This window comes from Numenius arquata, chromosome 1 (genome assembly GCF_964106895.1).
Source record: "Numenius arquata chromosome 1, bNumArq3.hap1.1, whole genome shotgun sequence".
NCBI lineage: Eukaryota > Metazoa > Chordata > Aves > Charadriiformes > Scolopacidae > Numenius > Numenius arquata.
This window is the reverse complement of record NC_133576.1, coordinates 130338535-130361159: the sequence shown is the minus strand read 5'-3', so window position 1 is coordinate 130361159 and position 22625 is coordinate 130338535. Positions and strand designations below refer to the sequence as shown.

The 22625-nt window shown below is 42.6% G+C and overlaps 1 protein-coding gene across 2 annotated transcripts in view; it reads left to right on the top strand.

Moving 5' to 3' along the window:
* Nucleotides 1–3740, top strand: part of FAT3 (FAT atypical cadherin 3) — a 334054-nt gene extending 330314 nt beyond the window's left edge. The window contains exons 26-27 of one of the 2 annotated variants that reach the window (XM_074152928.1): nucleotides 2465–2500; nucleotides 3121–3740. In XM_074152928.1, coding sequence (XP_074009029.1) covers nucleotides 2465–2500; nucleotides 3121–3740 — 656 coding nt within the window. The remainder of the gene's footprint in view (nucleotides 1–2464; nucleotides 2501–3120) is intronic. The other variant, XM_074152937.1, reaches the window with a different exon arrangement.
* The last annotated feature ends 18885 nt before the right edge of the window (nucleotides 3741–22625 follow it).

Here is a 22625-nt window from a genome sequence, read left to right as displayed (position 1 = left end):
GTTCCACAAAATATCTGTGGGTGATTGGAGATGGCAGAAAAGGTGGCAAGGCCTTCATCCTCTTCTGTTCAAGTCAATGTTTTTGCTTGCTTATTCCCACTGCCTTCAGAGAGAATAGGATTAGGTTGATAATGGAGCCAAATAATTGAGATTATCCTGGCTGTGGAGGCACAGAAGAAGACACAAGAAGGTTATCAGGTATCCCAGGCTGAAGGAAAGCTGGGCTGTGCGCTCCAACGGGACCACGTGGAGAGGCACAAAGTGGTGGTAGGCAGGTGGCTGGTTTCTCCCAGGTAACACAATGTCAAACAGAAGATGTGTAGACACAGTTCCGTGGATGCCATGTAGCAGGACAGCCTGCCCGCCACTGCCTTTCCCCTGGGGCTGATGTGCCCATTGAACAGAGCACAGCAGTTGGGTCCAAGGACACAACACTCAGCTCTGCCCCTGACCTCCTGGGTAACCTCAGGCACATCATGTTACAAGTGAACTGGTTTCCCTATCTGTAAAATATCACTATTTTCCTCTTCTGTAAAGCACTGAGGAAATTTGATATATCAAAGATAAACTTTACTTTTATTTATTTATGCAATATTTATCTTATCCTTGGGAAAATGTCAACTCAACATCAACTCAAGTTATCCACAAGTCCAAAATTTAATCTGTCTTTAGCAAATTTAAACCAGGTTTTGCGGACTTCAGGTAATCCAATCTGAATAATGCTTACAGATTATAAAGTAAATTCTTTGTGGGAAATGACTAATTGTTTTTCTTGAGCCAGGTTTATGGTTGTTTTGAGAAGTACTTTTACTCCTATCTAGTGATGGCATTTGTGTATTTGTCTATAGTATATTTACTGATTTCCTGATGTGTAAGAGTGCCCTTCTTCTGGCTATGGAGTAAAATGAATTAGCCAAGGTTAACTCAAAAAGAAAGTCCAATTCAAAAAAATAAGAAAATAACAGTGAAAAGAAAGCGCAGATGCTGTAAATGACCTTGCTTTCCTAAAGGAAAGCTTAAGCAAAGACATTGGCTCCCCATCATGCTTTACAGGTCAGAAAAAGCCAGTCTGGCAGCAATTTCAAGAGGCTGTCACTGAAAATGCTTAGCCCACTTCCCAGTTCCTTATATGAGATGTATGACTCTTGCGTGCCCTGTGGTGGAGCTGGTGAAAGCGGCGAATCGATAGCTGCACCGGAGTTGCCGGTGCACAGCGGGCAGGATCACTGCCGCGGAGCTGCGGGAGGACGGGGCTCCTTCCCCAGGGAGCTGCCGGGGGTCATGCGAGTCAGCAAATTAGTGAGGTTCTCCTGGATCCTGAAAGCACACAGCTCGGAGGGACCTGACGCATCCCGGGTGCAATGTCATTACACTGACCGAAAGACGGCAAAATCCACTTTACAAAAAAGAGAAAGAGGAGAAGAAGAAGAGTGGTTAGGGCCGGTTCAGACACTGTGGGTAAACCTGCAGTAGCCCCAACCCTCCTCACCCCAGGCTAACACAGAGCAGGCAGACAGCTACTGTCTGGCTAATGAGCGAAGGAAGAAATCACCATCACCACATGCGCCATGTGGTGATAAGCAAGGGCAAGAGTGGTGATAATAGATGGACGCCTGGAGAATAGTCTTCTCTGCCCTCGTCTGTGGCTGAGCCCCAGAAGTTAGCTACTGTAATGCCATGAAGGTCTATTTTATCTGGCCAGACCTCCTCCAGCAATGCAGTCCAGAGACCTTGCCCAGTGACTTCTTGCATGAAGCCCAATAACATGCGGCTGAACAAGAGCATCTCATCTAGAGAACGCTGCAGCTTATTCCCTGCTCGTCTCACATAAAACCTCTTTCCTTGCTCTCTTCCCCACCCCTGCACCCTCTCCATACTGGAATGCCTCCCTCCCCACCGGCTAGCATGGCAGTGCAGGTGGGAGGGGGGTATGGGGTTGCGAGGCATTGTAGCTGACGGCCCCATTAAATGGCTTTGTATTCTATTCTATTCAGGTTCTTATACCGTGCCCATCACCATGGTATCTGAGCCCAGGTGGGCCCAGATTTGTTTGAACCGGCCCTGAGAATGGTAGATTCTTATTTTTCTGTTTCAAAGTGAACAAGTGAGAGAGAAATGTACTTTGCAATTATAAACCATAGAGATGGTGGATAGCCCTTGTTGTATTAAGAATTCAAGCTCTAATGTAATTCCGTATCTGTTCAGTGAGGGTAAATAATTAAGATATGATAGAAAAGGAATATAATACACATGACATAATAATTTCTTTGTGTATGTCTGCATTTGACTGGGCAAGCTTATCTTGTACGCTAAAATAAAGAGCAATTAAAAATCCTATTAAAATGACACCGAGGCAGCTGTACGTTAGAAATATGCATGCGGAGTTTTGTATTTTCACGTGTAATGCTACGCTGGTAACAAGCTCCGAGTTACCAGTTTCTACTTTTCACTTTGTATCTGACAGTGTCTGTTATGGATCAAGGACAGAACTACAACAGAGGTGATTTTTCTGAGAGACTTTCTGCCTGTTGGACTGGGGTGGGGTGGGCCGGGAACCGAATTGATCTTTTTTTTTTTCTTGAACTGCTTCATGTGTCCTCTTTTTTGTTTGAATTCTGTTGGGTTCAAATGCTGCATGAGAATGGCCAGCCACTTTTTTTTATTTCAGGATCCAGTTTTCAGTCGATCAGGTTATTTGCTTGCACACTTTCTTTCTTGAAACGAAGTCATTGGAGATGGAAGGGGAGATTAGAGTGATACCATAAGCATGCCTTTATAGATTTTTTTCAAATAACTATGAAAGGCATTAATTCAGAGATTTTTGTCATTTTGATTTTGTGGACTCATAGTTTCTAATACAACCTAGTAGCATCCTAGGAAGCGAAGTGCCTGACAGTGGCCGTGTTTTGTTTCTTTGCTTGTTTGCCTTAGCATCATATACAGTTTCTTCTCCTCCCCTGCCCCTCCGGTCAGAGCATGGCTGACCTGTGTCCATGGCCTGTGGTGCATGCTGTGATTTGAATGTGCTGTGAGGACTAAGAGGCGAGTGCATGCAGGACATTTCGTTCTCATTGGTGGCCCCATCCTAACGGAGCTCTGTGGTTCTCTTTCCTGCTGCAGCGTACCATTGGGATACCTCTGACTGGATGCCAAGTGCTCGCTTGTCCGACATCGAGGAGGTGCCCAACTTTGAGACGGCAGATGGAGGCTCAGCTCATCACGGCAGTACCAGAGAGCTGGAAACAGATTACTACCTTGGTGGCTACGACATCGACAGCGACTACCCTCCACCTCACGAAGAGGAGTTTTTAAGCCAGGACCAGTTACCACCTCCTCTTCCAGAGGATTATCCAGACCAATATGAAACCCTCCCGCCCTCGCAGCCGGTCTCAATGGCAAGTACGCTCAGCCCCGATTGCAGGCGACGGCCGCACTTCCACCCTAGCCAATATCTCCCTCCTCACCAGTTCCCCAATGAGACCGACACTGCAGGGTCTCAGACTGGGAACGAATTTAGTACTTTTGCTGTTGGCCCAAGCCAGAACACAGAAAATGTTAGTGCAGGTAAGATACCCTTATCCTTGCACAACTCTCTAGATGCCTCCTCCTCTGACGTCTCAGCCAGCTGCGGCTTTGATGACTCCGAAGTAGCCATGAGTGACTATGAAAGCGTGGAGGAACTCAACCTAGAAAATGTTCACATTCCATTTGTGGAGACCCAGCATCAAACACAAGTGTAAAGGAAGCTCCCCTCTTCTTCTTCTTCCTCCTCTTCCTCTTCTTTTTTTTTTTTTTTGGTCATTTGGTCCAATTAATAGTATAAATGTTGAGAAGAAATTTTGCTGAAGGTGTATCTATATATATTGGGCAAGACAAAAATACAGTATAACCCATTATTAACTTGTTCAGAAATGATACTGTATGTGCAGACATGAAGAGACCAATTGTGTTAAGCATCACACATCACAAAATTGTTACAGACAATCTGGAGAGTATGTACCTTCTATTTATTACCAAGAGTAAAACTCAGCTTTTGAGGCAGGGGGAAACAAAAATTGCTAAATAATTTCTTTCTCTCCCCCAAAGTCTGATTTTTTTTTTTTTTTTTTTTTTTGGTATTGTGTTATTAAAAGTGTTACAGTGTTATGATCTCCCCACAGTATTAAGGAACTGGTATGGATCATTCCAAGATGCACTGTTGCATGAAATTTTATGTCAGCGAAAGAGTGAAAGCAATTGATCGCTGGGGCTGCTGCGTACAACACGTCAGATGGCTGAAAGAACAACTTTTACAAATTGACCTATCAAAGACAAGCGACCAGTCATTTGTCCATAAATATTATCTATACTTTTATTTGTTTCATAGCATTTCATTCTACTTTGTGTGCATAAAGAGCAACATATATACAACGTATATTTACTCCAAATTGGCCTACTTTGGTTGCCATTTTTTGAAACCTGATGTCAGGTGTGTGTGCATAACTTCACCCCTGAGGGACTTAAAGAAATGTCAGAGTTGGCTCAGTAGTGGTCCAGTTTTGCCCCAGCTGCGTATGCACAGCCTCCCTCGACTTCTGTATGCAATGTCAACACGTATCTGAAAACATTGGGAAACCCAACTATCTACAAAGCGCTGCTGGTTGTTTTGAAATTTCTTGCTTGGGCAATCGCCTCTTTAACAGCAGTCATCGTGCTACAATTATTGCAGTAAAATTGGTTGCAATTAGGTTGCATATAACGCTGCTGAAACCTCAGATCATTAGCTTGACCGAATGTCCAACTTAGAGTTTCCAGGATGAGTTCTCAGCTGCTGTAAACTGACTCAGTCGGTGGAACTGCACGGATGGGCTGCAGCCAAAGATCTGGCCCTAGATTTTCTGCTGTATGTGCGATGTCCTAGGATTTGAGGGCTTCCGAAGGTTGTTAGCAGACTTCAGAATATGGTTGTGGGATGAGGAAAATCACAGCATCGTTCTGCTTTTGTGCTTCCCTCAGCCTGATGGGAGTAAATGGCCTTTCACACTGATTTGGCCTGAGCAGCTAAGTGCAATATGAAAATAGGGGATTTTCACTCAATATATTGAAGCAGATTATACATACCTGTTGTTTCGTTCTATGAAAATGTTTTTACCACTGCATTTTACAGCATCTGTACACCTTATACAGTGAATGTGAGTCTGCAGTCTGCATTACTGCTGGGGTTTCATCCGTTGCTTCCATGGCATAATTCAGTCATTCTGAAAAGCTATTTGAATACATAAATCATGGTTATAGATAAGCAGATCCATTAACAGTTTTCCTCTGCTACTTTCCATGTCTTGTCTCTTGGTCAAATGTCTTAACTGAATAGTTTCAGCAGTTATATTCCAGTGCAACATGTTCTTGACTGACTTGAGTTTCATTCAAAATTAAGTTGTGGGCCATTTCTTGACATACAGGAAGTGTTTATTCACAAATTGCCCCCAACAAAAAGAAATTATTAATAGAATGTAATTTAAATAATTGCAGCTTGTAACACTTTTAATAAAACAGGATTTCTAAAATTCTCACTCTAGGTAAGATATGTTGCTGCTTCCCTCCAATAGCTTATATAGCTGTGAAAGACTGGTGTAGATATTTTCTTTGGGATCATGCAGCAATTCTTCACTAGAAAACAGCTCATTATGCAGGTACATGAATAAATTGAGTGAATTTATAGAAAGACCACGTACTGCACATACAAGTATTAGCAAGTACTTGTCTGCAAATAGTTCCTGTCCATTGAATTTATGAATGTCACTTGGTCTTCTCAAAGTAAACATGCTTCTGTAAAAGTGATATATTCTGAATGTGCTCATGGTACGTTTCAACCCCTTCTCCCTGCTATTATCCCTGTGTTTTCAAGAAGAATAAAAAAATTGAGATTTGTATCGCGATTGCAAGGAACTGAGAGAGTTGCCAATAAGCCATGAAATGGTTTGGCAAGCCTAGAGGCACAGGGGATGACTTGCATTGGTCATGAAGTCTATGTTGCAGGAAAGCAGATGCAATTAGATTGATGTCTCTTCAAGAGTAGGAACATCTCAGTTCGAAAAGCAAAGCTGCAAATTTAGCTGCACTTTTAAAGCTGGTGTGACTTTCTGAGAATGTGATACTCTCTTAGCATCGGGCTGCAGTTTACATGGGGTTTGCTCCTACTCTGTTTTGGTGTGAGACATTTTTATCCATTATGCAATTAGTTCTATTCAAGTCCCCAGCTAGTTATCAACTGTCATCTGTTTTCTGTAGTGAAAATTCTTGAGTAAGCCTGGGACACCGATATCAAAACCTTACTGGGACATATCAAATGTGTCACGAGGGAGAACACCATGGGAGCCTAGCAATTGCCATACAAAACAAAAAATCAATGTTTCTTACCAAGCTTGTTGCCTCAGTAATATCTTGATGGTAGTGAGTTTTACTAGTAAAATATGCATAAATACAATGTATAGTACTTTTTCTGTTTTGATGTTGTTGCCATTTCATTTCACTGAACGCCTACTTATTAAAGTGCTGTTGGGAAGGTGCCAAGGATCACCCATTCAGCCTTCTCTGTCCCACTCATGTTTTCTATACCTCAGTATCTCCTCCCCTCCAAATCAAATAGGCCTAATCCATCTTCAAATAGATGCCCCCCTGTGAATATTGGTACTTCTGTGGCCTTTCTGGTTTTGTTCTGGCTCTTTTTGATAGTGATAAGACCTGAATGCAGATCTTAAGGTGAAATACCTCTTAGGGAGTAACATTTTCTTATTAACATCTCTCTTGTTAATCCAAACCATTTTATTTTCTTTTTAATTACTGCTCTACATGGACAAGCCGTAATCTTCTAGCCTGGAAGATAACAACACATTCATAAACTAATGTAAGAATTAATGTTTGTATTATTCCATCCAATACATAATTCTTTTTCTGCCATATGATGATTTTCATATTGCTGCTGCTGTCATTGCCAGGTCCCTGGTTCTGTTAGTTTCCCCTCACATCCCTGCTCATCCTGTGTCTGTATTTCAACTCACATTCCTGTAGATGGCTCCACTACACAGTATTTTCTTTCAGAATCATGTCTAGGAGAGGTTTCATAGATTAATAAAATACTTTTGTGTATCAGTGGATTATAACTCTTAGGATCAAATAGTCTTTGCTTTTTCTAAAGAAACAACAGAAATAACCAACTTATTAAAATGCAGATACATGCTTGTATCAGAAACCACTGACTTTGCCAAGGGTACGTGAGTCTGAGTAACAGGGTGCTTGTCTGCGTTTTGATCAGGTGGAGAATGTCATGCACACTGACAACCTTTTTAGTAACTCTGGCTATGGAAAGAGCCTTAAAGTGACTCACAATATTCTTTGTGCTGCCAATACCACATTAATGGCCTTGTGCAAAAGGAAAAATTAGGCTTATGTACCTTTCTTAAATATGTTGATTATTTTGCCTTTGTATTATAAACGTCCTATTTAAAAAAAAAAAAAAAACAAAAACAAAAACAAAAAAAAGCCTCACAGAGAGCCACAGAGCTCCGTTAGGATGGGGCCACTAATGAGAAGGAAATGTCCTGCATGCACTCGCCAAACCATAGATACTGGAAGTGGTTGCTGTCCTGACCCGGTATCTTACAGCAGGGCAAAGGGCCAAAGGTGACACCAAGGAACCGCAGCATCACTTCCCTCCCATGGGGCCAAACAGGCCCCCTAGAAGACCACCGTAAAGTTGCCTTCCTATAGGACCCTGCTATAGACGACAACCAGGAAGATGTCGCAATGCAGAGATACATTACAGTGCTGTGATTTCCGGGCAGTCAGGCTCTTTTCCTAAAGCTGGGTGACATCTTTGATCCTGAATTATCTCACGGGTTTCTTTAGCCTATACTTTCAGCACAAGGCTGAAAGGAGTCAAAGGCTTCTCACTGCTACGGTTTTCCTGAAGTCAGAAAGTCGAGTGCCCTGTCTCTCAAGCAGGCTCTCCCTCTCTGCATGTCCCACAGACAAGTTAAATTTTAGTCCTCAGAATTTTTTTTTTCCCCTTTTCCAAATTCTATAGTTTGAAGTAGTGCTAGCCTTGATGTATTGGTACCTTCTCCAGTCAGAAACTCAAACTGGGTTCAGCACAGTGTGGGATCGCATGCCACTGAGATGCTGATTACTGGGGAGGCAGCAGTGAGTCTCTGCGAGCCAGGCAGGTGGTCAACTTTGAGAATATGATGTAAAATTTGTTGCTCTTGGCTCAGTATAAATGTCATTGTACAGAGAAGTGTGGGCTGGACAGGACAAATGGTTAAGAACACAGCTTTACTGCTCATTGAGCTCCTGCTTGAAAAGGCTAAATGAATGGTGTAGTGGATCCTTATAGCCAATAATACATGCAGTCATGGGAGAGAGAGTTGTAAGTGCCCTGGACTAGTTCTGCGAAGCTTCGTTTCAAAAGGTAGCATGCTTAATAACGGAGAAAACAAGCTATTTAAAGCCAGTAGTGAAGGTACATCTGTGGTTTGTTGGTATTTTTTGGAGCTACTCACTGATTAATAATGGACATTTCATAGGTTTCCAACTACAGCTACATCTTCAGATTCATCTTCAGATTGATGGTGAAACCATCTCTGATGGTTTACCATCATCTACCATGCAGTAAATCTGCACTTTTTGCCTGTTTGCATCTCTATTCCTTTCAATACAACAAACTGTGATTTGAGCCTTAGAAAATTAAGACTAATGCCCATTATCCATGGCATTTAGCCTGTGTTTCATAAACTTGACATTTAACACCTCCATTATCAGAAGGGCCATTCAGTTAGTAAATTAGCTGCATCATCCAAGGGATGGGTGGATGGGGAGGAAATGAAATCAAATTCATTTCTTTATGTAATAATGAAAAGCAATAATTGCAAATATGTTGTATTACACAAAGGCCATAAGTAATCTTTACCAGTGTTAAGAGTGCACTTGAACTGTATTATGGAAAGAGATTGGAGCCCTCAGAACTGTAGCATTCTTCTGTCATAGGAATATCTGAATCGCTATTATTTAACAATGCAAAGAGCCCATACTGCCGCTTTTCAGGAGGTGACAAAGATGTTTAGGAGTAAAAGCAGTTCTCTTTAAAGCACTGTATCGGAAAAGATTGTCTTGTAAATTTTACCTGTTGCAAGCAGGCTGGTTTGTAAAAGATGTATGTTTTGGTGTTTAAAAAGAAGTTTATAAAATAATGTATATAATGGTTTCAAATTACCAGGCTTTTGTAGATATTTGATGCCAATCAGGTCGCTTTAATTTTTTTTGTTTGTTTGTTTGTTTGATATAATTCTAAAGAGTCATCAAAGTTGGTTTAAACTTTTAAGGTAACAGCAAAAAACAGAAAACAAAAAAGTTTTAGATTTGAAAACTTTTTAATCATTTCAAAATGTACTGTAACTTTCATTTGGGTTCAGCTCTTTTTGTTTAACTTTTTTCTGTTTCTGATAAGGTGTTTTTTATTGACTTTTTTTAAATGAATGTGTTTTGCACAAAAAACTAGAGATATGATTTTTATGCCATTTCAAGTAGGTATTAAGAGATGTCATTTTTCCAATGACAGCACATTCAACCTTATGCAAAAGGGAAGGTTTATCACTTTGAGTGGGTATAGCCCTTCATCCGAAAACTAATTGTTCCTTCATAATTGCTGTTGGCAGTATTGTCTTGTGTTCTTTTGCTATAAAAACAAAATAACAACAACAAAAAAAAGTGTACAGGTTTGTAACTGCCAAAATTTGCTAAAGTTGATGGTTAAAACAAGTTTTACAAGTAAACAAAAACAAAAGCCCAGCTGTGTTGACTATTTCTTGATTTTTCTCCTACTTTCAAAGGAGGGAACAAGATAAGACACATCAGTTCTGCAAGGAATGTAGTGTTTCATTGCCTCTCTGTGTACAGGATTGCAGAAAATGCTACTTTTTTGACTCTTCAAATTCATTTCATTATTACATGGCAATTCCACTGTAGGGGCCCCTGCTCGCACTGCAGAGCTCTCTTGCCAAGGCTTGCTAAGCTGCTGTGTGTACGCTAAAGCAGTTGCCTAATTAAATCCACATCCTCAAGTCATCGCATCATGTAGCCGTGTAGAATGAGCTCCATCGACTTAGACAATTTCAGGAGACAATCCAGCTGTCCTGTGTTAGCGCTTAGTGGGGGTACGAGGGATGGGTGCATAAAGCAGCAGGCCCTCCGCAGTGCAGCAGGGCAGATTTGCCTCCTGCCACAGGCATCTCCATCCTCCAGCATTGTGGCACTGGCAGCTGGGACCAGCTGGGACAAATTCGAGTGGGAAGTCTCAGGTGTGTAAGCACTGCCCCAGAAAAGATTTGCCCTTGTGCTAGGCACGATACTCGGTCTGCTCAGGGTGCATTAAGGAATACCCCATTTACTTCTCCTTCAACACATCTACTCAGCTCTACTGCCCAAGCTGCCCCATTGGGCTGGGCTGAAGCACGGCTGGCCTAGCTGCAGGGTGGAAAGAAGGGGAGATGTTCCTTCCAGAGCTCCTAGAACACCCTGCCCACAACGCAGGCAGGAGCACACCTTGCGCTGCCAGGGAGGAGGGATGCTGCCTGCAGCACAGTGTCCCATTAAACTGTTTAGGACTCAGAGCAGTGTTTGAACCAAGCCCACCAGCTGGGGCACAAATACCCTTTCTCAACATTCTTGAAGCAGAAGTTAAACTGTGTAAAGGCAAGATATCAAATCAACATTAGAAGTCTCTCTTCCCCCAAGAACACCCAAGTTCTTTTCCTAGAATGGATGAGTCCCTTACTGTAGACAGGTTACTATTTATTTTTCTATTTCTATATTCCCTGCTTGTAAAGGAGCTCTTCTTTTCCACCTTTCCTAATAGATTTTAACACAATCTTAGGGAAATATTTGTGGCAGCAGAAGAGGCACAACAGTTCGGCAAAGCTTACTGCTATAGTGAGATGGAGCAAAGCAGTATACGAGGAAGCAAGACTAGTTCGGAGAACATTCAAGACTGAATGATTTAAAATTCTTGCCTCCATTTAATGTCCGAAGCCAGAGATGGGAAATGGCACCAGTATTTCTTTTAGGATGGAAAAGATACGAATCGAGATGGCAAACAGGTCAAATCACACATAAGTGTCCTGTCAAAAGAGAAGCACGACCACTGGTTGTCCCCTTAACTTGGGCAAAAAATAAGCTATTATTTCTTCCTTCCATGTATTATAGCAACAGGTTGTGTAAACTCATAGAGTATCCAGTCCAACTCCCACTGGGCCAACAGACAGCCACGGGCACCTCCTGGGGCAAATGGTCTCCAGTACAAGCTCGGGATAAACACACCAAGCTCTGTGGATACAGCTACTCCGAAGTGATTGCCTAGAGAAGAAAGAAGGTACAAAGACCCAGCTGCACAGAAGCTAATTCCAACTGTCCCACTTGGCTAGTTCTTGGCTTGCTCAGACATGTCATGAATCGCTCTCAAGGGAAAAATGCTGCTGTAAACTGGCCAGGCAGAGAAAGCAGCTGCTGCCGCAACCTGCTGAGCAGTTATGTGGGAGTGTGGCAAATAAAAAAAAAAGAAATTGTGAAGATATAAACTTATTTTTCCAAGTCACTTTAAAGAATTTATTTTATTTAAGGTAACACAAAAAATTAAATGCATTAATTACTGTCAACACAATGTTATAAGGTGATCATATCTTTAAAAAACAACTTGTGAGGAAGCAGCACAAGTAATTCAGTCTTATACACATCAAAGGTGATGTGCTGATTTTTTTAAGTCCATTAGGTCACTCCTGTTGTCTTCAGTAACTTCATGGGGTCTCCCTGAGAATAGGATGTCTGTAACCCAGCAGTTGGGGCATTAGCACTGCCTAAACAGGAGCAGGAAGGATTTCTCCTGGGAATTGTTAGGGATATTTAAATATGCTACTTCACATTAGATGTGAATTGACAAGTTGTAAGGAGACCAAGTGCCTGCAGTTCACCATCCCACTGAGAGTGAAGCAGGGTTAAAAGCTTCTTTGCATCTTTTGGACAAAGATTAAGACCGGGAGCGGAGGGGCTGCTGCCTGCAGGGCTTCCAGTGCAAAACTGTGTGCCTTGTGTCTCCTTCCCAGCAAAGACTGAAATGCGGTCATGGGGAGAGGATTCCTGTCATCCGCCCTCAGATATCTATAGCGGCGGTGCCTCCACCTGAGCCAGTCATCCTTGGCTTCTTTATATTCAGTGAAGGGATCTGAGATGCGAAGTCATCTAACCTGTTGTTAATGACTGCTTCAGAAGGACAGCAGCTGAGAAGAGCTTATTTGTCTTCAGTGACCATTGAGGATTCCAGATGATAATCTCAGCCATAAACTTCTATTTGGATCCTATGGATTCCACCTCCAGTGCATGATTTGCTATCGGGAATTGTTGTTTTATGTAATTGTTTTAAGTATGTTTACTCATAAAAGAGAGAGAGATTAGCAAACTGGAGAGAGGTCAGACGGGAGCCGTTAAGAGGGTCAGGTGCTGGAGTATATGATATATGGGGAGAATTTAAGGGACCCCTTACTTTGTTCTGTGATTCTATCTATTTCTGTGGTTTATGTCCTAAGAAATAAAATATGTTTTCTATTCTACTGAAATTCCTCCATTGCCATGTATAAATATTATTTGCCTTTCATGAATTAGTGTAAACATAAATATTATTTAATAGGTCCTCAGGAAAAATTACGGTGTATTATCTCTGCTTACTGTTCAGTTTTAATAGTACTAATTAATGCAAACTTCAACCCATGTTGCTCTGTGAAAAAAAGTTATCCATAAAAGAAGAAGACAGTGCTCCAGTTAAGGCCTGTTTTCCATTTCAAAGTTTCACTAACAGATGCTGTCTGATTGTCTGCTATTGAATGCATCCACACACAGCCCAGTGTAACCAGCAACACTCAAGCTCTACACCAGTACACCTGGGGAAGCAGGGAGACCTGCTCAGCACTCAGGCAGGTTGACCAGAAACCCACTTTTTCCTCCCTCTCTCTCTTAAAAACCTGGAAGTGTTTAGGAATGTTGCTTTCTCCACTGGCCTGCAGTTGTGAACCACGTACTATGGGTCCCTGGACAGACATTGTCATGGTTCCAGAACAGGAAAAGAACTGTATTTCCTCCACTTGTGAGTAAAAGGTTACTGCAAAACAGTTACTGCGTAACTGCAAAAACTGGGATGTTTCTGTACTCGCAGAGCCAACGCTACCATTCAAATGAGAAGCAGTGGATATCCTGGATCAAGAGGTCCAAAGTCAGCATACTGTGTCCTAGGCTGTCAAGGGTCAAGCTCAAAGAACAGAAAGTCTGGAGAAGGCCAAGAAGGCATACCTTTTTTTTGCAGGAAAAGCTACTGGCCATATTCATAATTTGCATAATCATCTCCTGTTAGTTAATATGGGTAACTTAGAATCATAGAATCGTTTAGGTTGGAAAAGACCTTTAAGATCATCAAATCCAACTGTTAACCTAGCACTGCCAAGTCCACCACCATGTCCCTTAGCACCACAACTACACATCTTTTAAATATATCCAGGGATGGTGACTCAACCACTTCCCTGGGCAGTCTGTTCCAATGCTTGACAAGCCTTTTGGTGAGGAAATTTTTCCTAATATCCATCCTAAACCTCCCCTGGGACAACTTGAGGCCATTTCCTCTTGTCCTACCACTTGTTACTTGGGAGAAGAGACTGACACCCACCTCTCTACAACTTCCTTTGAGGTAATAGTAGAGAGTGATCAGGTCTCCCCTCAGCCTCCTTTTCTCCAGACTTGTGGTATGACAGGAGGAAGTGAGCTTACCCTGCCCTCCCAGAGAGGCAGGATTTCTTGAGAACGCAGCAGAGCCAGAGGCACCAGGAGGCCAGCAGTGCTGCAAGTTCACAGCAAAATACAATGCTGTAACACTGCTAAGTGCTGGGCTTTGTGCTATACAGCCCTCTCATTTTGGAAAATAGCATCATTTTTTCCTAGGCCAGAGGTAAGGTTGGTTTAATTCCTTTGATTATTATTATTATTCAGTGATAAATTGGATTCATTTAATGAGAAAGTGATTTGTGAGTAATAGCAAACTGAAATAAGTTCAGGAGAACATAATCATCCACCTTTAAAAGTGCCTGAGGGCCTGGTCAACTGGAGTGTTAGATACTGCAGTTTGGTCACCCTCCTCAAAGAAAGGTTCACCGCTGCACTACAGCCTCCATCACCCTCGGGCTGCACGTAGCTGGGTGTGGGGCCAGCGCTCCCCGGATGAGAGTCCAGAGAACAGAGACCTGCACTGCTCCAACTGGTGACACTAAAGAGGCTATCAGATTCAAAGCAGTCTCTACTTAAGGAATTTTATTTAATTTAATTCATTGTTAGTTAACAACAACTTTTGACTATTGATTTGGGTAAAAGCAAAGTAAAAAAGAAAAGAAAAACAAAACCAATTAAACAAAAACCTAGGAAAACACCTTTTTTTGCAACCTGCAGTCCCTCAGGGCTGCCCTGCCATTGTGTGGGTAGCCCATGGCCATAATTCCCTAGGAGTGTCCACAGCCCAGCATGGGTCACCCACAGCTGCCATCCCCTCAGAGATACCTTATCTGGCATGGAGCACCTCTTGCCAAAAGCATCTCCAGCCATGTCCCCAACAACACCTTCCACATTTCCTCATGTGTCTCTTCCTGTGTGACTTAACCCTCACAGCTCACACTTTTCCTTAAATACGTTTAAGCATGAGGTTTTGGCACCTGATTAGTTGTTCACAGCATCTTCAGAGCCAAATGGAATCAGCTGTGACAAGCACTGGGCAGTCCCTGACCTCCTCCCACACAGATTGCCCCTGAAACCCTGCAATTCATGCCCAACACAGTGCCCTCATTTCCTTGCCTACTCTCTTGCTCTCCTCCATGCAGACACTGTCTTAGCTGAAGGGCAGCTCCTTTGGCTTCTTCCCCTGGTTCAGAGGCAGGCCAGGCTAAGCCAGGATAGCATTGGGTCACTTGCCACCTCTTGCCACAGCTTTTAATACCGTAAAGAGCGCCGTGCCACCTCTGCGCAGTTTTCGAGCCCTCACCACTGGCAAGTAACATGGCCCTGGTGGTACCAACATCTCTTTCCTTCATGCTGGGCTTGGCCAAATCCTTCCTGAGCTGCTGCAGTTGTCCCATCAGGTTGTGCTGGGCTCTAATAAGCCCCTGCCACACTGTGCCTTTTCTGCTTGGTAAATCCTTAACAGAAAAGTGCTCTGCTAGCACTGTAAGGATCTCTTCCTTGAAAACTGCAGCCTCGATAGCTGCCTAGCTTTATTCCAACCCAAAAGATGTTATATCAAACTATAATTAGCCTTACTGTTGAGAAGCTATTAGAATGAAACTGCAGAATGCATAGTCCCTTACAGACTACAGACCCGTGCAGTGCTACTGAGTCCAATTATCGTTACACTGTATGTTTCAACATAAGGGAAGAAAAGTAAATGCCCTTTGCCTATTTTGTCCTTAAGCGCTGGGTGGTTCAATCTCTGTCTAAAGTAACTGTCTATTGATTAGATCACCACTCAATATAATTAGAGTTTGGACACCTGGCTGCCACACGGACACCTACATTTAAATAAGATTATGATGGGATTCCGTTACTTACATAGAGTGCTATAGTGTCATTTCAGATGACAGTTATCCCACCTAGTCTCAGGTCTGGAAGGACAGACCCGGCACAGGACTATATATCCTGTGCCAAATTTGGCAGCCACATACCTATGTCTTTGACTTAGAAGACTGCACGGTCAGCTGTCTGTATTTAGGCAACCGATTCAGCCCCAACTCCTTGAAAAAGCTTATTTCCCACATTCCTCCTATTCCTTTCCTGCTTGAAAGGGAATTGAATGATAGTTACTGTTTAAATGGCAGTGTTGATCTGTTGCAGTTGCAGATGCATGGTAATTAAGAACACCACAGTCATCTCTTTGCTTCCTCCTTTGCTGCAATTTCCATAATTCACATGAACCCAGCCAGAAATTTTCATCAAACTATAAATCAGTGACCATGGCCACGTCCATCCAGTTCTGTGGCTGCGCTCCAAACCCTGCAGCACACGGAGTCTGACATTCCCTGCTTTGTGTATGTAGAGTTGCTGTGTTCCTCTATGTATGATAACTTTTGAAGATATGGCCACTATGTATTGGTCTACTGTAAAGTTCAGTGAGTATACGGCAACTAACGTGGGCAAAGCTGGAGCTCAACCTGATTGAGGTCTCAACTAAAAGCCACAGGAAGGCAGATATGCCCAGCATTTAGGGCTCAATAAGACTGCAGAGACTGACATAACTGGGTGAAAAAATACAAGCACTATAAGAAAAAACTAGTTACAGAAGTTCTTTTTAAACAACTTAAATAGCTTAACATCACACTGGTAAATGAAGCAACTATGGATCACCATCCAGTAGACGCATTCCCAGAAGAGTACAGAAGGGCTCTCTTCTTGGTCCAATCTTGTGCACTAAAATGATCTGGAAAAGTATAAAAGTCTTTGCTTTTTTATACCTATAAGATGTATATCTTTTGTATAATTAATAGACGGTGCAATGACAGAACTATTGTGTGAATGGTAAATAATTATGGAGGCTGGTTGATTATACAGAGCAGGATACACAGAGCAAACCAGGACCATTTGAGAAGAATGATTTTTTTTCAATGAGAGCAAAGTAATTTATCTCAGACAAGTGAACATAGATCTCTTCTACAAGTTGGAAGAGCTGCAAATTGGCGTTGTGTCTCAGTAAACTGAACTCAGAAATAGTGTACTAGATCATCTTTTCAATAAGCACTTTAAGTGTGATAGTAGGGATTTGATCTATGGCTGAGAAGCAATCTTTGGCTACTTAAGACTGGAAATACCAAATGGGAGTAGGTAGATGGTATTTCCAGCTTTACTAAGATTCATTCAATGCTCACAGTTCAAAAAGGGATGTTGAGAAGCTGCAAAGCATTCAGAAAAGCAGCAAGACTGATTTTGACATTTGGGATCCAAACTTTACAGTGACAAAATACAACTGTGGGAGCTCTATTTATTTAGTAATCAAAAGTTAAAAAGTAGTAATCAAAAATTAAAAATTACTAGAGAGAACAAAATTTTGTCTTTTTCAGACTAGATTGGTAGTAAGACAGGGAATTAACATCTAGAAATTACTCATTTAGAACTTAGACTGAGTGTCCATCACTGGATATCTTTAGATCACTCTGATCTTTAATCTGTCTGTTCTTAAACAAGTCTCCATCTGTCTCTCTAAAAGATAAGCTGTGGTTCAGGTAAAAGTTACAAAACTGACAGTACACTCGGGAAAGTTTTTTGGTCTGTGGTAAAGAGAAAGCCGGTCAATGTGGTCAAAATTGATGCCTTCTATTAATAAAAAAAATATTAATTCCCATAGAGAGGAAACGAAAAGTCTGTGAGACTTAAGATCCCCTCTGGTGCCGAGCAGACCCTGCCTGGAGGAACCCCCTGGACTGTGTCTCCCTTGTGAGCAGCTCTGCAGGACTCCTGCCCAGCTCAGCTGGGGTCTGCAGCCAGGTGCCAGAGCTGCTAAACCCTAGTAACTCTTGAGGGAGAGGGGGTGATTTATGGGCACTAACTCATCACTTGCAATATTTATTTCTTATTTCACCACCTGCTTTTTTTCTTTCTTAAATTGTATTTTTAATCCAGGGAGGTTTCATTATATTGACTGCAATATTGAAAGCATAAGACTTCAACAATATTACTCCAAAACACTTTCTGACGGGATTTAGCATTCGCAAAGGAATTACTCATCATGCACTCTGTAGGAAGAAAGAAATTCTCCTCCAAATTGAGACAGAAGGTGTTTTTTCATTTTCTTTTTTTTTCCTCTCTCTTGTTTGCTCTGGTTTCTTGAGCCAGAGACGTTTTTGACATTAGAGCACTGCTTTGACGTGGTTTCTTCACAGGAGACTAATTTTAGGGGGCAAGGGAGTTTATCATGCGAAGGAGAATTACTCATTGCTTACAGGAACTAAGCAAAAGAGAAAAACTTCAAATTGTCAAAAGCACTCACTAGAAGCTCTGACTCCAAAATGTTTTAGACAACAAAAAGGGCTCTGGCATGTTCCCACGCACAGATAGATGAGGAAGGATAACGTCTACACTCTTGGCAGCATAGAAGACAACAGTGTAGGGGCCTTCAGCTACGTCCTCAAATTAGAATATGCATTGTAGTGATATGACAACAACATCTTGAGATTTGTTATAGGGAAAACTGTTGTGTCGGGTGTTCCTGCTGCATCCCACAGAACTCTTGTGCCAACTGCTGTGTAAGGGCCCACAAAGACACTGCCACAGTCTAATGGGCCTCAACAGCAGAAGCCAGTTACTGATTTTTGCATCAGGCTGAATCGAGTTAGGGACATGTGTTTTACTGAATTTCAGGGTTATGGCCTCTTGAAAAACTCAGTGTCAATATGGGTTTTCAGGATTTGGAAGAAGATCAGCTACCCATTTAACATGTATGTGTTGATAAGCGCTTAAGGGTTTGCAGATAAACAATGCAGAGTTACCCATCCTGGTTCCATGGTGGTCCTGAGAAACTTAACAAAATCAAAGCTGTGTATTTTAAGTTATGGGTCTATAATTGACTGTAACCAAGTCATCATATCTCAGCTGACATTTTAACTGTCTTCCATCACGTTGACAACACCCCTTTCCAGTTGTGAAGTAATGCACAATAATTTTAAACTCTTACAGAAGTGTAGTCGAGCACTTAGTATGTGATAGGCAACACTGAAATAATATACGTTGACTTATTCATCTCAAACTTATCCAGTCCTAACAATGTCTCCCATTAAATGCTGTTCTGTTGGTTAGCTGCCTCAGTGGCAATCCAAAGCATCCTTCTCCCTGTTGATTAAGGGCCCTTCTGAATTCTCCCCCGTGTCATAGAATCATATCAAAGGCCGAAGATGAGAAACTATACTCCTATACTTTCGTTCCTTATTTGTCAGGAAAAGTGCAAATTTGAGCTCTCATATTTTCCTGCCCTCCTACCTGGAGCACTGAGCAACCTGACAGTCATACAGCAAGTCTCCACCAGCCAGGGAAGCAACAAGGCAGAAGCTGTCAGTTCTGTCAAGCACTAAGACATCTCCATTCTTACTTGGGTCTTTTTTTTTGTCCCAATATTCTTGTTTCTTTTTTCCTGAAAGGCTGGACCTTGCATTAGTCCCTGCTTGAATTCTTGTCCTCTTTCTAACCTTTGCTTTCCTGTTTGGATGAAGAAGCAGAAGATAAACAAAGATGTAGGATGAGATGAAGGGAAAGAATAACCCAGGGAAGCCACATTGAAGCTGTGTATGAAAAGGCAGCTTTAACTAAAATAAGGTCGAAGAAGGAAACAACAGTCAAGTTGAAGGACCTGTTTTCTCTGCAGTATTGTGGCTGGTTGGAGATTCTGGCCATGACCTGTGTGAGTCATTGCAGTGGGGGTACAAACCGGGGTAGTCATGCTGGCATTGATGGGGACCCAATGCACGAGCAAAGTGGCTCCCCAGCCCACTGCCTGTATATGCCCTTTCCGTCACATCCTGATGCCTGGTTCCCTCCCACATGCCCTCTGTCTGTGCAGTTATCCCACTAACAAACAGCCTGTGCCACCTCCTATTGCTATGTCGTTTCTGCTGCTCACGCCAAGGGGGTTCTTCTTGTCTTCAGACTGGGCTCACATTGTCAATTATAGCACGGCTTTCTGTCAGGGCAGGTTCCCAGGACACCTGCTTTTGCCCTACAAACTATTTTCAAAGCTAAGCTACTTTGATCATTTGGGCACAGAGAGGAGCAAATTGCCTGGGAGCTGCTGCTCCGGACGTGATAAGATGGTTCTGTCAGGAGCCAGCATGCCTGCGGTGGCTGTGATAAGCGGAAGCATTCCCCCTCCCTCTGCTCTGTCTGCCTGAGGACACGGCATGGTTTGTTATTCCAGAGGCATATGTCGCATCACTTCCTAGCGCATGAGGTGGCGATGCCTCCATCCCCAAAACGCAGCGCAAGCAAGAGCTAGATAACTCCTCAGCAGGGCTGATGACGAGACTGCCGCCAGAAATACAGGCTCTTGTCATCTTTTGCCCTCTCCCAATTCCTGACTGTAACATAAAAACTTCACTCCTCAAATAATTTAGTGTAGTGGGTTTTTTAACTTTCTCTGAAAGCGGGTTAGAGCGGCTAAAACATGCTCCTGTGCCCATGGAAACTACCCTGAGCCAAAGTGCAACATGAGCAGTAAATAAGCGGTATTTGGAAACATAATTAGGCTAGAACACAGCTGACTATCACATTGGAGAAGAGAAGTGTGGTAGAAACATTTGTGCGTGGCCACAACAGAAATGCACGAAAATTGGCTGCCAGACCAAAATGGGCTTCAAGCCATATTGGTAGTAACTTCCGAAAAACCTATGAACATTTTGCCTACTTAGGCTTTGGATTTTCACTCTGTTAAAATGAACAGTTTGTGAGATCCACCATTACTGATTGTTTTCCTCACTTCCTTCTTTGGATTTCTAAAGTTTTACCATGAAAATAATATCAATATTTGGGGGGGGGGGGGGGAGGAGGGAGGGAGGAAAGATTTATATGAAAGAGCAAATATAATGTAATCTTTATTGGAAGGAAGAATTTCTGATAAGTAGCCAAATATTGCTGAGAGGAATAGAAATTCTGATGACAGATGCTGCTCACAAAGAAAACCTCGTTTATTATCTTGACATGTCATTTCGGTGCTCTTAACATTTTTAATCATTGTCAAGCAAGAACAAGAATCTAAAATAACTGAGCAGCTGCTTGGTTCCGTTTCTCTTGGTATGGGAAGGAAATCTTTGCTTTTACACTAACTCCCTGGATAAATACTTTCTTTCATGGGTTTTATTTCATTCTAATCCTCCTGGTGTATATGTGAAAGCAATTGTGTGTATAAATACACAGAGCAGCTGTAGCCATATTGGATAATGGGCCTGTAATTACTTCTCTGATTTAAAGCCTAATAGTTTATTCCACAACTGTTGTGATGCATTTTTATTAATATTGCAATAATTTTGCTGCCCTTTTGCTAAGTTGCATACCATTGTCTCCCAAAATAGATGGAGTACTTACAGTATAAGGGATAATTAGAATTTAGCTCAGTATGGAAACACTTAACTCTCAGTGAACCAAATCAATCTATTTACAACAAGAATTTAGGAACTGGGTTACACTGAAAGTCTGTGGCTAAGTTGGGGAGAGATTCCAGTGCTGACATTTATTACTGTTATACTACCCTCAAAATTAATATCAAGTTGATATCAAAGGGAAAAAAAAAAAAAAAGAGAAATACCTGTTTTTTAAAAAATTAAATGTACTGGGGAAAAAAAAAAGACTGAAGTAGGGGTGTAAGACTTGAATCCATTTACAGAATCACAGAATCTTCATGGTTAGAAGGGACCTTTGAGATCATCGAGTCCAACCACAAAAAAAAACCCAAAAAAAACAAGAACAAACAAAAAAAAACCCCACACCCACAAACAGACACAAACCAACAATCTCGGGCACTAGAGCATGCCCTGAAGTGCCATGTCTACACGTTTCTTAAATACCTCCAGGCATGGCAACTCCACCACCTCCCTGGGCAGGCTGTTCCAGTGCCTGACCACTCTCTCAGTTCCTAATATCTAATCTAAACCTCCCCTGCCACAACTTCAGACCATTTCCTCTGGTCCTGTCATTATTCACTTGGGAGAAGAGACCAACACCCACCTCTCTACAACCTCCTTTCAGGTAATTGTAGAGGGCAATGAGGTCCCCCCTCAGCCTCCTCTTCTCCAAACTAAATATGCCCAGTTCCCTCAGCCTCTCCTCATAGGACTTGTTCTCTAGACCCCTCACCAGCTTGGTGGCTCTCCTCTGGACACGCTCCAGCAGCTCAACGTCCTTCCTGTAGTGAGGGGCCCAGAACTGAACACAGCACTTGAGGTGAGGCCTCACCAGGGCCAAGTACAGAGGCACCATCACTTCCCTACTCCTGCTGGCCACGCTATTCCTGATACAGGCCAGGATGCCGTTGGCCTTCTTGGCCACCTGGGCACACTGCTGGCTCATGTTAAGCCGGCTGTCCACCAATATACCCCCAGGTCCTTTTCTGCTGGGCAGCTTTCCAGCCACTCTTCCCCAAACCTGTAGCGTTGCCTGGGGTTGTTGTGACCGAAATGCAGGACCCGGCACTCGGCCTTATTAAACCTCATCCTATTGGCCTTGGCCCATTGATCCAACCTGTCCAGGTCCCTCTGTAGAGCCTGACGACCCTCAAGCAGATCAACACTGCCACCTAGCTTGGTGTCATCTGCAAACTTACTGGGGATGCACTCAATCCCCTTATCCAGATCATCAATAAAGATATTAAACAAGACTGGCCCCAAAACTGAGCCCTGAGGGACACCACTGGTGAACGGCTGCCAACTGGATTTCACCCCATTAATTACAACTCTCTGGGCACGGCCATCCAGCCAGTTTTTTACCCAGTGAAGAGTACACTTGTCTATGCCATGATTCGCCAGCTTCTCCAGGAGAACGCTGTGGGG